The following is a 17,467-nucleotide window of genomic DNA, read 5'->3' as shown; positions in this document are numbered from 1 at the left end:
CAGGCCTGACACAGCCAATCGCCCTCCACCCGCAGGCCTGACACAGCCAATGGTCCTCTGCCAGCAGGCCTGACACAGCCAATCGCACTCGGCCCACAGGCCTGACACAGCCAATCACCCTCGCACACAGGCCTGACACAGCCAATAGCCCTTCACCGGCAGGCCTGACACAGCCAATCATACTCGGCCCACAGTCCTGACACAGCCAATCGCCCTCCGCCCACAGGCCTGACACAGCCAAAGGCACTCGGCCCACAGGCCTGACACAGCCAATCATACTCGGCCCACAGGCCTGACACAGTCAACCAGGCTCCCACAGGTCTGACACAGCGGATTGCCCTCCAATCGCTCTCAGCCCACAGGCCTGACACAGCCAATCCTGCTCCACCCAAAGGCCTGACACAGCCAATCGCCCTCTGCCCACAGGCCTGACACAGCCCATCATCCTCCAATCGCCCTTGGCCCACACGCCTGACACAACCAATCGCCCTCCGCCCACAGGTGTGACACAGCCAATGGCCCTCCGCCCACAGGCCTGACACAGCCAATCATGCTCAGCCGGCAGGCCTGACGCAGCCAATCTCACTCGGCCCGCAGGTGTGACACAGCCAATCAACCTCCGCCCACAGGCCTGACACAGCCAATGGCCCTCCACCCGCAGACCAAACACAGCCAATCGCACTCGGCCCACAGGCCTGACATAGCCAATAGCCCTCAGCCTACGGGCCTAACGCAGCCAATTGTGCTCCCACAGGTCTGACACAGCAGATCGCCCTCCAATCGCCCAGCCCACAGGCCTGACACAGCCAATCTTGCTCCACCCAGAGGCCTGACACAGCCAATCGCCCTCTGCCCGTAGGCCTCACACAGCCAATCGCCCTCTGCCCACAGGCCTGACACAGCCCATCGTCCTCCAATCGCCTTTTGCCCACAGGCCTGACACAACCAATCGCCCTGCGCCCACAGGCCTGACACAGCCCATCGTCCTCCAATCGCCTTTCGCCCACAGGCCTGACACAGCCAATCGCCCCGCCCACAGGCCCCGAACTGCCGCACCCACGTGGCTTCCTCTTGCTTCACAAACGGTTCCTTTTCAATAGCCTGTTCTGGTTTCTCCTTTCCTTTCTAAAGTTTCACCCTAACATTAGTGTGCCCGGGGTCAAATCCTTAAGATACTGTTTGTTACTCCTCACTGGGATATAAACTCGCAAGGGCAGAGATTTTTGTTTCTTTACTGTGATCTCCACACAGCCGGTGCTCAATGAATGCACAGTGAATGAGCGAGTGAACGACCCGCCCAACATCCAGGTGCCTCGGCCACTGGGTCTGCTCTCTGCTCCTCCTCCTCCCCCCTTCCTTCTCCTCACACTCCACCAGGTCTGCCCTGCTTCCTACAGCACAGGCCTGCAGGAGGCTCGACCAAAGCCTGGGATGTTTTATCAGAAATTCTCCCACTGGAAGGTCCTCAACTTCCATTTTCGTGCCCTCGACCCTGTGCAAACGTCGCATGCTCCAGGCCATCTCTTTCCGCTTCATTCTACTGTCTTGAGAAATCAAGATGCAAACCTGAGTGGAAACAGGGATCGCCTGCGTGTGTCCCTTCTCTCCAGGACCTCGGCTCTTCAGGGCCCAGCGGCCTTGGTTGCTCCCGATATATTTAATCAGCTGGGGTGTTTTTGTTGTTTTAAATCCAACTTTTATAGTTGTTTTAGCTGAAGGATTTCTCTGATACCAGTTATTCCATCAAGAAAGTAGGACTCCTTCCATATTCTTTTTTAAGATGCTTTTCTCGTATCACTGGAGCATTTTTCATGACATTATATCCTCAAGAGTGTCCATCATTTTGATAGCTGTACTTCATACCTGATAGAAAGCTGCCTATGCAGAGGTTGTACCAATTTGTTTCAAGCAAGCTTTTTCTCTACATTCTCATCAGTACTGAAGTATTATCTTTGTTTTTTTTTTTTTTTTTTTTTTGAGAGGGAGTCTTGCTCTGTCGCCCAGGCTGTGGTGCAGTAGCGCAATCTCAGCTTGCTGCAACCTCCACCTCCCAGGTTCAAGCAATTCTCCTGCCTCAGCCTCCTGAGTGGCTGGGATTACAGGCATGTGCCACCATACACGGCTAATTTTTGTATTTTTGGTAGAGACGGGGTGTCACCATGTTGGCCAGGCTGGTCTCGAACTCCTTACCTCAGGTGATCCGCCCACCTCTACCTTCCAAAAGTGCTGGGATTACAGGCATGAGCCACTACGTCTGGCCTAAGTATTATCATTTTTTAATACCTTGCCTATTCCATAAAAGAAAAATTCATCCCATTGTTTCAATATACTTTTCTCTGACAGGATATATTTTCACACATTTACTGACAGCCTAATTTTTCTCTGATGTGAATTCTCTCTGTGTCCTTTACCACCCTGGGACCATCTGGTGAGAGACTGGGGAAATAATGTAAGAGAAAATAAGCAAACACATTACTTTTCTCCCTACCTCTCTACCTTGAGCCACTGACAGGTTTTTCCTGTGGCTCCAGCAGGCCGGCCATGGCTCCGGCTCCCGACTGCTGACTGCCCAGCCTCTCCGGCTCAGGGGAAGTGGTGGCTCCTGCTGCGGCGAATCTCTGAGCTGCTCCTGGGCCCTGCTGAAGCTCAGCTCTTCCAACACCCATGGAATTCGCTCCCTGTCTCACATCCTTCTGTTTAATGCCCAAATCAGTTTTTGTTTTCGTAACTGGATCTCGAGTCTTATATGATCTATGCCCATTTTTAACTAGGGCTATTTAACTTTGCTATTATAAAAACATTTTATGCATTAGGGATAATAAGTCTCTATTTTACAAATGTATTTTCCCAATTGGTTAATTACCTTTAAATTTTGTCAAATTTATGGACAATTGTACCTTACAGAAATTTAATTTTTGAGGTACATTCCAGTAATTTTTATTTTTTCATTTTTATTCTTTTTATTCTTAGAAAGTCCTTTCTTATCACTGAAATAAGCACACTATCTATGCTCTTTTTTTCATTTTTTAAAAAATCAATTTGGAATATATCTTGGGTATAGTGTGAAGCAGGTATCTGTTTTCCCTCAAATTCCAAGTTGATTTACTAAATGTATATCTAGTAGTAAAAGTTCCTCTATACTACTTTTCTTCTCTGTGTTTCCTTACAACACACAAATGCCAGAACTCACCCACACTCCTATAAAGTGTGGACTCCTACGTTTTTCTCAAACACTTTTTTACTTTTATTTATCATCCATGCCTTTATGTTTCAGCCTTTCATTTCTTAAATGTTTCTTTTGAAATATTTAATATAATTTTTGATTCAAAATAATTCATATAATCTACTTGTACACTATATATCAATCTAGTTAACAGGTCCTAGGACCTACCTAACTAGAAAACTACCAATTACTAGATTACCAGCCAGGCACGGTGGCTCACACCTGTAATCCCAGTACTTTGGGAGGCTGAGGTGGGTGGACTGCTTGAGCCCAGGAGTTCAAGACCAGCCTGGGCAACATGGCGAGACCCTGTCTCTACATAAAAAAATATAAAAATTAGCTGGGTGTGGTGGTGCACACCTGTAATCCCAGCCACTCGGGAGGCTGATGTGGAGGGTCACCTGAGCCCAGGAGGTCAAGGCTGCAGTGAACCAAGATCATGACACGGCATTCTAGCCTGGGTGCCAGAGCGAGATCCTGTCTCAAAAGCAGAAGACGTAAAATAAAGAAAAGGGAAGGGAAAGGGAAAGGGAAAGGGAAAGGGAAAGGGAGGGAAGGCAACCAATGACCTGCATCTACTTAGTGGCTCCTCCCTGACACATTCCCAGATCCCCCACTGCCCACAACAATTACTAGACTGAATTTTGTGGTTATCATTTTCTTGTTTTTCAAAATATAATTTTATCTCATATTTATATGAGTCTAAACAACATACTGTGTAGCTTTATTTCAGGGTTTATAAAAATTGCATTAAACCATATGTACTTTTCTGAGAACTTGAATCAGGTTAAAAAAAAAAAAAAGACATGAGGCCAGAAACTAGTTTTGTTACCTCCACAGGAGACCCAAAATATAAGGGCAGCAAAACTGCTGTGAAAACTGTTACCTTTATTACTATTTTTTTTTCTATTTTGAGACAGAGTCTCGCTCTGCCACCCAGGCTAGAGGGCAATGGTGCAGTCACGGCTCAGTGCAGCCTCGACCTGTCAGACTCAAGCTATCTCCCACCTCAGCACCCCCCAGGGGCTGGGACCATAGGTGCGTCTCACTATGTTGCTCAGACCCAGTCTTGAACTCCTGTGCTCAAAGTGCTGGGATTATAGGCATATACCACCATGCCCAGCCACTTTTATTATTAATGATTGATTCTTTCATTTAGTAAATACTTATTGAGTACTTATTAAGGCCATGAACTAAGCCAGGTGATAAAGAGATTTTAAACCCACTTTTAAAAATCTTTATTTTTTAGCCAGGCACGGTGGCTCATGCCTGTAATCCCAGCACTTTGGGAGGCCGAGGCAGGCGGATCACCTGAGGTCAGGAGTTCGAGACCAGCCTGACCAACATGGAGAAACCCTGTCTCTACTAAAAACACAAAATTAGCCAGGCGTGGTGGCAGGCGCCTATAATCCCAGCTACTCAGGAGGCTGAGGCAGGAGAATCACTTGAACCTGGGAGGCAGAGGTTGCAGTGAGCTGAGATTGTACCACTGCACTTCAGCCTGGGCAACAAGAGTAAAACTCTGTCTCAAAAAAAAAATCTTTATTTTTTTCATTTACTCCTCAGTCATATTTGGGCTTAGTACAATAGACCTTTGACTTGAAAATATATCTTTTACAGATTTCTAAATTTTACACATTTCTCCATTTATTCCCAGGGTAGCTCCAAGTGTCCACCACAAACGTAAGGACAAACATCCAGCATCAGCACATGGTGCGTGGCAGCTCACACACCTGCTCTACTAACTATAAGACACCAACACAAAGAGAAGCGTAGTACAAATTAAGTCATATATCCCAGCACATGGTACGTAGCAGCTCACACGCCTGCTCTACTAACATAAGACATCAACACAAAGAGAAGTGTAGTACAAATTAAGTCATATACCCCAAAACACAGTAGTAAAAATGCAACTGAAAACTCGATTTTTTAAAAGTATGTGAAAGAAAGTATGCTAAAACCCTGAGCCCCTTTGGCTGCTTTCCCAATACACCTACTTTTGCTTAAGGGCCTGAGTCCGACTCTTTTGACGGTGTGAAGCTGAGGCAAAATCCACAAAAATTCCACAAACGGAGGCTCTGGAAGGGGAACTGTTTGTATCTGTATGAGGGAGAAAAACACTATTTTTGCAACACTGAAATATGTCTTCCAAGCAAAAAAATATCCGGAGTAAAACAATTATAGGCGTATATAACAATTATGGTCAATAAACCCTTCAACTAATGACAAACATCTTCCACAAGCATTTAAGAGACCTCTCTTGCTTATTTCATCTAAAAGTTTCAGGCAACAAAGCAAAATTCACTGATAATCTGTTGTATGTATCACTCACACGTTTAAAGAGTTTTAGAAATACTTAAGAATGCACAAAAGATGCAGTTCTAGGCCCATTCTGCAAGAAAAACCAGATTATCTTTTAGTAAGGGAAGTAGAACAAGGACATACAAAATTGCTAAAAAACAGAAACAAGTGTAAATGAATATTGAATCATTACTTAATATGTCAAAGGGCACAAAACAAAAGAGAATGCAGGCATGAGCTTCCTCAGAAGAATTTCTAAAATTTCTGAAGATGTGACTAGATTATCAAATTGTCAGGCTGATGGAAAAGGTTCATATTATATAAGAATGAACAACCTGGCCAGGTGTGATGGCTCATGCCTGTAATCCCAGCCCTTTGGGAGGCCCAGGCAGGCGGATCACTTGAGGGCTGGAGTTCCAGACCAGCCTGGCCAACGTGGCAAAACCCCATCTCTACTAAAAATACAAAAATCAGCCAGGTGTGGTGGAGGGTGCCTGTAGTCCCAGCTGCTTGGGAGGCTGAAGCAGAGGAATCGCTTGCATCCAGGAAATGGAGGCTGCCGTGAGCAGAGATCACACCACTGTATTCCAGCATGGGAGACAGTGAGACTCTGTCTCAGGGGGGAAAAAAAAAGGGAAGAAAGAAAGACAAGAACAAACAACTCCATCCATAATCCTTAGTAATGGACACAAACCATTCCTCAATCCACCTCTTTCCCCCTAAGGATTTCTATGGCTTCCTGTACATACTTATCTGCATATTTGTTTGTGTATTTATTTCTACTGCATCTTACTGTCTTTTCATTCCTTTTGGATGTTGGTTTGCACTTGTCCTACTGTCTTACAGTTTTATTAAACTCTCATAGACCTTTCCCACACATTATCTCATCTGATCTTCACAACAAAGCTTGCAGGCCAGTGATGCAGAGGGTGTGGCTCTGGAGGTGCCTGTCTGGGTCAGGGGCCTGAGCTCAATCCCAGCACTGCCCGCTACTTGCTTCATGACCATGGGTTACTTCACCTCTGCATCTCAGGTCCCTTATTGTCGGACATCTGTCGTACAGGATGTGATACGGACCACAGCAGGCCACGTTTATGAACAATTACAGAGCACCACACAGACATTATAAGATGTGGCTGTTTTTAAAAATGAGAAAACGTTTAAAGTTACAGAATTAAGACTTGAACAAAGACATCCCTGGAGCAGAGCCCACACCTCTGTGCAAGGCATCAGCGCTCAGCAAAGACTCCTTCACTGACCAAGTGGACCATTTACCTTTTGGAAGTGTACACAGGCTTTCCAACACCATGGTGTAACTTCAATGCATGGGAAAAAGTTATTTACCAAATGGTTTCCTACTGCCCCAAAAAAGGATAAGGTGTGCAGTTTATAACCAAGTAGTCCAAGCACCACTGGGTGCAGCAGGGTATAGCCAAGGAGGACACAGAAACAAAACGGTACCAGCTGCTTGATGAATTCCACAAAACAGCAGCGGATGGTGCTTAGCACTCAGAAGGTGCCTGCCACTCCTTTAAGCACCTTCCATGTTTAGCTTGTTTAATCTTCACAACAACCCTAAAGAAAGTCTGAGGCTCATTTCAGTTAAGGAAAATGAGGCACAGAGAGGTTAAGTAACTGCCCAAGATCACACAGCTAGTCAGTTATCTGAAATCCCGGGGTCAGCATGGCTCCGTGATTCCTGCTTCAGCACAGACCACGACATCAGTGCTGTGCTAGCCTTTACAACCGTCCACCGGTGCCAGCTCAACATGAAACAGGGCCAAGAAAGCAGCTCCAGCTTTACCTGGAGCAATGTATATGGCAGTGAATAACTCTTTCAGATAAGAAATACGCCAAAAATAATCTCTTATATTGAGAGTTGTAAATTCTAATCTTGTAAATGAGGCTAATGAAGAAATAACACTAAGCATAAATGTAGAAAATGAGTAACAAAAAAAGGTTATTCATAGATCTGCTAAGAAAACCAGTAATGTTAAGAATAAAATCCTGCTCACTTCTCAGCAACTCCAGAGCAGACGAGCTTTAATGCTCTCAGGAAATCCTGTGTGTTGGTGGCACACAGACCCTCCCTGTGTGCAGTGCTATTCCACGGGCAACTGAGGGAAACAGTCCCTGAGCCTCAGCTGGGCAACAGGGCTGAAGAAGGAGCAGATCCTTACCTCTACCAGGACAGGTGCCCTTTTGCTATAAGTTTAAAGAACGCTCTATCAGCACTGCCCAGCTGAGTTCTGCCATCTCTGCAGCAGGCACAAAATGTGAGACAAAGAATCATTCTGCAAAACCTTCATTTGTATTAGTGCATCATAATAATTACTAACTATAATTAACTGCATCTATTACTGAATATTTTACTAGATAATTTAAAGTAGTATGTCATCAAATAATATTTTAACATTATCCTATTTTACCCTCAGTGCCCATGTTTTATCAGAAAGTCACAGTTGTCCTTTAAAGCGATTTGAAACATTAATTCCTACTCTTACAAGTAACATTATATCCTGATGCTAAGAATTTGGAGAAAAAATACATTTCTAAATTTCATTTAAAAAGGTCCTTGTAGGAAAAAAGAATGAATCAAGAGCATGCTTCGTGTCAGGCTCAGTCCGACTGTGTCCTAAGACTTGACAGGCACCTCAAACCCTCAGTCACCACGTGCCTCATGAAGGCACCCACTGGCGGGCACTGCCACACCTCCAGGGAAAACCATGATGATTCCTCTGCGGACACTCAATGAGCACATCATCAGGAAAAATAGGAGCACGTGCTCACAGAGATAAAACGCTGGTTGCAAAGAAAACACAAGCCAGGCTGCCCACTGAGGAGGGCCACAGTGTCCTCAGCTCCCTCTGGAGAACAGGAGCATCAGTGCTCACTGAGTGGGGCCACAGCGCCCTTAGCTAACCTAAGGCCTGGGCGCTGAGCAGAAAGTGATGTGCAACTTCTCTGTGTAAGAGAATTCTTGACGTGCTTGTGCTCAAGTCTTCGGGGGGCCTCCTATGTGGTAGTTGCAAGGGCACAGCACCACCAGCACGTGGAAGATGTTACTTCTCTGCCCACCTTATTAGAGCAGGCCTGTGTGTGACGGCATCTGTGAGGGCTCAGTACACAGAGCCCTAAGAGCATGGACACTATCAGTAGCATTGATTTGTTTACCTGTCCTGGGCTCCTTTTCAAATTCTGTTCTACTTTGCTTCTGAAACAGTTTCAAAGATAACTCGCCAATCCTTTCATTTTCTGCATTAATAGCTCTTTGAATTTCTTGTATTTCCCTTTTTTGAGCTAAAGGAAGTTCTTCCATTTCTTCTCTTGACTCAGGTTCATTACTGCTTTCATCATCATCATCATCATCACAAACCTCAAAGTCATCTTCGTAGTCCTGCAAACAGTAACAATCTTTTGGAACGCTTTAAGACAAACTGACTTTACGTTATCACTCTTACTGAACAAAACATGACAGCTTATAACTTAAAACAGACAATGTCCTTATTACAGCTAAGACATTTATAGTTCCCTGACTTTAATGTTTTTGAAGATACATCTATACAAACTGCTACCTTTATTTCTCTAAAAATAAATCACACAATACAGAACCATATACAGAAGACCTATCAATTACCATCATGTGCAGACACTTGTACTGAGAATGTGAAAGTATATGTATTTTTATAGATACCTACATACACACTTTTTTATGCAGTGCACTTAAATGAGTTAAATTATAAAATCATTTAATTACATCATATTGGTAAGTATTGGTAGAATTATAGCAAGCATTTTATAGGTAACAGCTTGACCTAAATCAAACCTAGACAGATACTGAGTATTAGGATTAATAAAAAGAATAAAAAGGGCATTAAATTTACTATATATAAGCTGATTTTTAAGAATAAATGATTTTTAAGCTAAGGAAAGTTTTAACTTTTATACATACTTCAAAATCATCTTCACAACTGGCTATATATGCATCAGCTCTAGCATGTTCTAAATCAGTTTCTTCCTTTTCCATTTCCTAGAGGTAAAAATCAAACATGAAATCAAAAAATTCAATCATAAACTTGAATATTGCAAACAGGCTGGGAAAACATATGTTTTTTTGAGATTCATGTGATGTTGCTAATTTGAAACTCTAAGTATTTTTAAAACCAATATAATGTTAAATTCCTTTAAGAAATACCCTTGCTAACTTATAGGTAGGACCAAAAAGAGAATATAGTAAACATCCTTTTTGGGAAACCTCTATAATTCTGGTGGCTAAAATTTGTTTAAGTGTTTTAAAAATGAACTTCAAACGTGCAGCAATCCATTTCTTATCCGTGAATATATTCCCCGCTGAACAGTGCTCAGCTTATCTACACCGTTAAAGACAGAGAAACAGGTCAGGCACTGTGACTCACACCTTTAATCCCAGCAATCTGGGAGGTCAAGGCAGGCAGATTACTTGAACTCAGGAGCTGGAGACCAGTAGGGGCAACATGGCGAAACCTCATCTCTACCAAACATACAAACAATTAGCTGGGCATGGTGGTGTGCACCTATGGTCCCAGCTACTCCGGAGGCAGAGGTGAGAGGACTGCTTGAGCCTGGAGGGCAGAGGCTGCAGTGAGCCAAGATCGCTCCACTGCACAATCAAGAAGAAATTACAAGGCATACTAGAAAGCAGAAAATACAGTTTGAAGAGACAGAGCAAGCACCAGTTCCAGACATGGCAGGGATGCTGGAATTGTCAGAACAGGAACTTAAAACAACTGAGTAACTTCCTAAGAGCTCTAATAGATAAAGTTCATAGCACGCAAGCAGAGAGATGGAAAGCCTAAGAGAGAACCAGAACGGAAGTTTGAGGTCAAAAACAACAGAAACAGAAGGGAAGAACAACTTTGATGGGCTCACTAGTAAACTGGACACAGCTGAAGAAAAAAGTCTCTGTGCTTGATGATACCTCAATAGAAACCCCCAAAACTCAACAGCAAAGAGAACAAAAAGCGAGAAGGAAAAAAAAAAAAAAAAAACAGAACAAAATATCCAAGAACTGTGGGACAACTGCAAAAGGTATTCACGTGTGTAATGGGGATGGCAGAAGAAGAGAGAAAGGAACAGAATATTTGATAAAATAATGACTGAGAATTTCTCCAAATTGATGTCAGACACCAAACCACACACCCAGGAAGCTCACAGAACACCAAGATCAATGTCAAAAAACCTACACCTAGCCATATTATATTAAAACTACAGAAAATCACAGGTAAGGACAAAATCCTGAAAGAAGCCAGATGGGGGGAAAAAAAAACTTTACTGAGGAACATAGATAAGAATTACAGGCCAGGCATGGAGGCTCACACCTATAATCCCTGCACTTTGGGAGGCCGAGGCAGGTGGATATTCTGAGGTCAGGAGTTTGAGACTAGCCTAACCAACATGGTGAAACCCCATCTCTACAAAAACACAAAAATTAGCTGGGCACGGTAGTGCTCGCCTATAATCCCAGCTACTCAGAAGGCTGAAGCAGGAGAATCACTTGAACCTGGGAGGCAGAGGTTGCAGTGAGCTGAGATCACACCATTGCACTCCAGCCTGGGCAACGAGAGTGAAACTCCATCTCAAAAAAAAAGAATTACATTCAACTTCTCAGATATCATGAAGCAAGAAGACAGCATAGAGAAATGTTTAAAGTACTGAGAGAAAAATATTCACCAGCCCAAAATTACACATATACTCTACAAAATTATCCTTCCAAAGTGAAGGAGAAATAAAGACTTTCAAACAAAATTGAGGGAATTTGTTGCCAGTAGACCTGTCTTGCAAGCAACATAAAAAGAAGTTCTTCAGAAAGAAGGTGTATTAGTCCGTTTTCACGCTGCTGATAAAGACTGGGAAGAAAAAGAGGTTTAATTGGACTTCCAGTTCCACATGGCTGGGGGGCCTCAGAATCATGGCAGGAGGCAAAAGGCACTTCTTACATGGCGGCAGCAAGAGAAAATGAGGAAGAGGCAAAAGTGTAAATCCCTGATAAACCCATCATATCTCATGAAACTTATTCACTATCACAAGAATAGCACGGGAAAGACCGGGCCCCATGATTCAATTACCTCCCCCTGGGTCCCTCCCACAACATGGGAATTCTGGGAGATACAATTCAAGTTGAGATTTGGGTGGGGACACAGCCAAACCACATCAGAAGGAAAACAATATAGGTCAGAAACTTGGTCAACATAAAAAAAAGAAAAGCATGGAAGAAAAAATAAATAAAGGGAAACAACTCTTCCTTTTCTATTTCTTAATTGATCTAAACAGTTTGTTCAGAATAATAGTAACAAAAATGTTTTGATTACATATGCTTAGGTATTTATTCGTGTGTGTGTGTGTTTGTGTACGCATATGTATAGTTAGCCCTCCTTATCTGTGGGTTCTACATCCATGGATTCAACCAACCACAAACCAAAAATATTTGGAAAAATAAAAATAAAAAATAATACAAATTTTAAAATATAGTATAACAACAATTTACATAGCATTTACATTGTATTAGGTTTTATAAGCAATCTAGAGATGACTTAAAGTACATGGAAGAACATGCATAGGTTATATGCAAATCCTATGCCATTTTATTTAAGGAACTTGAGCATTTGCAGATTTTAGTATCCACAGGGGGTCCAAGAACCAACCAATCCTGTGCCAATACCAAGGGATAACATGCTTATGTCGGCTTATACACAAGTAAAATGAATGACAGCAAGGATACAAGGAATGGGAGTGGTACAGTCTTATTTAAAAGTGGACTTGGATTGATTGTAAATGTATTAAAACCACTTTAAAAAGTTAAAAAAAAAGAACCTTTAACTGATATGCTAAGATAGGAGAGAAAATAGAATCATAAAAGGTTCCATTAAAACCACAAAAGGCAAAAAAAGAATGAAAGACAAAAACAGGAACAAAAAACAAGGGCAACAAATAAAAAATAGTGACAAATATGGTAGACACTAATCCAATATATCAATAATCATTTGAACATCAATGATCTACATGTACCAATCACAAGACAGAGATTGTCAGAGAGGATCAAAAAGCAAGATCCACCTACTTATTGTCTTCAAGAAACCCAAATGAAGAAAATATACCATGCTCACACTAATCAAAAGAAAGCAAAAGTTTTTATATTAATTTCTGACACAACAGACTTCAAAGTAAAGAGAGTCAACATGAATAAAGGGCATTATACAATGATAAAGATGCCAATTTTATGTCTTTAATGAAATACATAACAATCCTTAATATGTATATGCCTAACAACAGAGTGTCAAACTATTTAAGGCAAAAACTAACAGAACTGCAAGAAGAAACAGATGAATCCACTATTATAGCTGGAGACTTCAACATCTCCCTATCAGAAATGGACAGACCCAACAGGCAGAGAATGAGTAAGAATATAGCTGAACTCCACGGCACTATCAGTGAACTGGGTGTAAGGGTCAGCTTTAGACTGCTTCACCCAACAGCAGCAGAATACACATTCTTGTCAAGTTCTCAAATAATATTCACCATGATAGCCCACATTCTGGGCCATAAAACACATCTTAACAAATATAAAAGAACAGAAATTATATATCTGCTCTCAGAGCACAATGGAATCACATTAGAAATCAGTAACAGAAAAATAACTGGAAAATTCCACAATATATGAAGATTAAACAACGTATTTCTAAATAACACAGAGGCTCCAAAACAAATCTCAGAAATGTAAAAGCATTTTGAACTAAATAAAAATGAAAACAAACTTAACGGAATTTGTGGAATGCACACAAAAGCAGTGCTTAGAGGGCAATTTATAGTGTTGAATGCATATATTAGAAAAGAAGAAAGATCTAAAATAAATCGTCTAAGCTTCAAGCTTGGATTAACTAGAAAAATAAGAGTAAATTAAATCTGAAGTAAGCAGAAAAAAGAAATATTAGAGCAGCAATCAATAAAATTAAAAATAGGAAATCAACAGAGAAAAATCAATGAAATCAAAAGCTGGCTTTTTTGAAAATATTGATAAATCAGTACACTTCCAGGCCAAGCTAACTAAAGGAAAAAAAGAGCAGACCCACATTATTAGCATCAGAAAAGTAAAAAGGGACATCACTGCAGATCCCATGACGTTAAAAGGATAATCTGGTAATACCACGAACAGCTCTATGCCCATAAATTTGATGACCTAGTAAAATGGGCCAGTTTCATGAAAGACACAGTTGCTAAAACTCACACTAGAAGAAACAGAGAATTTAATAGGCCTATACCTCTTAAAGAAATCGAGTCAATAATTAATAACCTTCTAAAAAAGAAAACACAAGGCCCAGCTAGTGCTAGAAAGCACTAGCACTGGTGAATTCTACCAAATATTTAATAAAGAAATTATACAATTCTTACCTGGGCACAGTGGCTCACACCTGTAATCCCAGCACTTTGGGAGGCCAAGGCAGTCAGATCTGAAATGGGTGAATCACCTGAGGTCAGGAGATTCTAGCCTGGCCAACATGCTGAAACTCCGTCTCTACTAAAAATACAAAAATTAACTGGGTGTGGTGGCAGGCACCTGTAGTCCCAGCTACTCGGGAGGTTGAGTCAGGAGGATCACTTGCATCCGGGAGACGGAGGTTGCAGCGAGCCAAGATCACACCACTGCACTTCAGCCTGGGAGACAGAGCAAGACTCTGTCTCAAAAAAAAAAAAAAAAAGAAATTATACAATTCTTTACACACTCTTTCAGGGGACAGAGGCAGAAAGAATACTTCCTTAATCATTGTATGAGACCAGTATGATCCAGATAAAGATATTACAAGAAAAAAAAAAACAACTACAGAACAATATCATTCATGATTACAGATGCAAAAATCTGCAACAAAATTGTACCAAATCGAAGCCAACAATATATACAAAGAATCACACAGGGCCAGGCACAGTGGCTCACACCTGTAATCCCAGCACTTTGGGAGGCCAAGGCAGTAAGATCACTTGAGCCCAGGAGTTCAAGACCAGCCTGGGTGAGATCTTAAGACCCTGCCTCTACAAAAAATTTAAAAACTAGCTGGGCATGGCGGCTCATGCCTGTAGTTCCAGCTACTCAGGAGGCTGAGGTGGTAAGATTGCTTGAGCATGAGAGGTTGAGGCTACAATGAGCCGTGATCACTCTACTGCACTTGAGTCTGAGCGACAGAGTAACACCCTGCCTCAAAAAAATAAAAGATAAAAAATAAAAAGAATCATACGCCACAATCAGCTGGCATTTATCCCAGGTATGCAAGCCTGGTTCAACATTCAAGGATCAATTAATGTAACCCATCAAATCAACAGGCTAAAAGAGAAAAATCATGAGATCATATCCATAAATGGAGAAAAAACATTTGACAAAATCCAATAACCATTAATGATAAAACTCTTAGTAAACTAGGAATAGAGAGAAATTTCCTCAACTTGATAAAGAACATCTATAAAAAAACATACAGCCAATATCATACCTAAGTGAGAAAATCAAAGTTTTCCCACTACGATTGAAAACAAAAGAATGTGTCATCTCACCACTCCTTGTCAGCATCATGCTGGAAGTTCTAACTAATGAAATAAGAAAAGGAAATAAAAAGTATACTGATTGGGAAGGAAGAAATTACAATTTCTTCACAGATAGTATGATGGTCTGTGCAGAAAATCTGAAAGAACTGAACAACAATAACAAAAAAACCGACTGGAAATAATAAGCAATTACAGCAAGGTCACAGAAGGGTGAGTACACAAAAGTCAACTTCTTTCCTAAACACCAGCAAGGAACAAGTAGAATCTGAAATTAAAAACACATTATTATTTATATTAGCACCCTCAAAACTCAAATAGGTATAAATCTAACACAACAAGTACAAGATCTCTATGAGGAAAACTATAAGCTCTGCTAAGCAAAAACAAAGATATTCCATGTTCACAAATAAGGCTCAAATCTGTCAAGATGTCCGTTTTTCCCATCTTGACATATAGATTCCATGCAATCTCAATCAAAGTTTCAGAATTGTATGAATATTGACAAACCAGCTCTAAAGTTACATGTAGAGGCGGAAGACCCAGAATAATCAACACAACATTGAAGCAGAACAAGTTGGAGAACTGACATGACCTGATGTCAAGACCCACTACAAAGCTATAGCAATCAAGACAGTGTGTACTGGTGAAAACACTGGACAAATAGATGAATGCAACAGAACCAAGAGCCCAGAAGTAGACCCACATAAATATGTCAACTGATGTTTGAAAAGGGAGCAACGGCAATACAGTACAATGAATGAAAGACAGTCTCTGCAAAAAATGGTTCTGGAACAAATAAACAGTCACACGATGACCTAGACAAAGACCTTACACCTTACAAGAAAACACACTCAAAGCAGATCACAGACTTAAGTGTAAAATGCAAAACTATAAACTCTTAGGAAATAGCATAGGACAAATCTAGATGACTGTAGGTATGGAGATGACTTTTTAGATACAACACCAAAAGCATAATCCATGAAAGAAAAAATTGATAAGCTGGACTTCATTAAAATTAAAAACTTCTGTAAGAGACAATGTCAACAGGAATGAGACATGTCACAGACTGAGAGAAAATATTTGCAAAAGACAACTGATAAAGGAGTGTTATCCAAAATACATATAGACCTCCTAAAACTCAACAATTAAAAAAATGGGTTGAAGACCTTAGCAGACATCCCACTAAACAAGATATACAGATGGCAAACAAATATATGAAAAGATGCTCCACATCATACGTCACCAGGAAAATGCAAATTAAAAGGACGGTGAGATACCACTACCCACCTAACCAGAACACCCACAACACCAAACGCAGGGGAGGATGTGGAGCTACAGGAACTCTCACTCATTGCTGGGGAAAGTAAAATCCTACGGCCACTGAGGAGGACAGCTTGGCAATTTACTAACAAAACTAAACATACTCTTATCATATGATCCGGCAATCACATTCCTTGGCAGTTACCCAGTAGAGCTGGAAACATGTTCACACAAAAACGTGCACACAGACGTTTACAGCAGATTTATTCATACTTGCCAAAACCTGGAAGCAACCAAGATGTCCTCCAGTTAGTGAGTGGGTAGCCTGCAGTATATCCCTACAATGGATATTATTCAGCACTAGGAGAAATGAGTTATTAAGCCTTGAAGCGACACAGACGAACCTTAAAATGCGTATCGCTAAGTGAAAGAAGTCAATCTGGAAAAGGTCACAAAGAGTATGATTCCAACCATAGACAATCTGCAACTTACAAGGACTCAACATATGATTTTTTTACTTAACAATGGTGCGAAATTAAAACACTCTGAGTGGAAACTGTACTTTGAATTTTGTTTTTTTCCTGGACTAGCGACATGCAGTATGATATGCAGAAGGATATGCGGTAGGATATGCACCATGATATACGGTGTGACATGCAGTACGATATGCAGTATGATACGTGTTAGGCTATGCACTATGATATATGGTATGACATACAGTGTGACATGCGGTACAATATGCGGTACGATATGTACTATGATATACGGTATGATATACGGTGTGACATGCGGTACAATATGTGGTACGATATGCACTATGACATATGGTATGATATACGGTGTGACACGCAGTACAATATGAGGTAGGATATGCACTGTGATATATGGTATGATATGCAGTGTGACATGCGGTACAATATGCGGTACGATATGTACTATGATATACGGTATGATATACGGTGTGACATGCGGTACAATATGCGGTACAATGTGGTAGGATATGCACTATGACATATGGTATGATATACGGTGTGACACGCGGTACGAGGTAGGATATGCACTGTGATATATGGTACGATATGCGGTGTGACATGCAGTACAATATGCGGTATGATATGT

General features: G+C 41.4%; 1 protein-coding gene across 11 annotated transcripts in view; it reads right to left on the bottom strand.

The window, feature by feature from the left end:
• Positions 1–17,467, bottom strand: part of WDR60 (WD repeat domain 60) — a 131,343-nt gene that overhangs the window by 38,844 nt on the left and 75,032 nt on the right. For 9 of the 11 annotated variants that reach the window (XM_026451500.2, XM_026451498.1, XM_026451499.1 and 6 more), the window contains 3 exons: positions 9,477–9,554; positions 8,699–8,921; positions 5,221–5,323 (listed from right to left, as the gene is read on the bottom strand). In XM_026451500.2, the coding sequence (XP_026307285.1) occupies positions 5,221–5,323; positions 8,699–8,921; positions 9,477–9,554 (404 nt within the window). Of the gene's footprint in view, positions 1–5,220; positions 5,324–8,698; positions 8,922–9,476; positions 9,555–13,948; positions 13,970–16,512; positions 16,548–17,467 lie in introns of those variants that run through there. The other 2 variants (XM_023202002.2, XM_023202004.1) reach the window with 2 other exon arrangements.

Source organism: Piliocolobus tephrosceles, chromosome 8 (assembly GCF_002776525.5).
Source record: "Piliocolobus tephrosceles isolate RC106 chromosome 8, ASM277652v3, whole genome shotgun sequence".
Classification (NCBI taxonomy): domain Eukaryota; kingdom Metazoa; phylum Chordata; class Mammalia; order Primates; family Cercopithecidae; genus Piliocolobus; species Piliocolobus tephrosceles.
The sequence above is the reverse complement of the archived record's forward strand: the minus strand, read 5'-3'. Positions and strand labels throughout refer to the sequence as shown.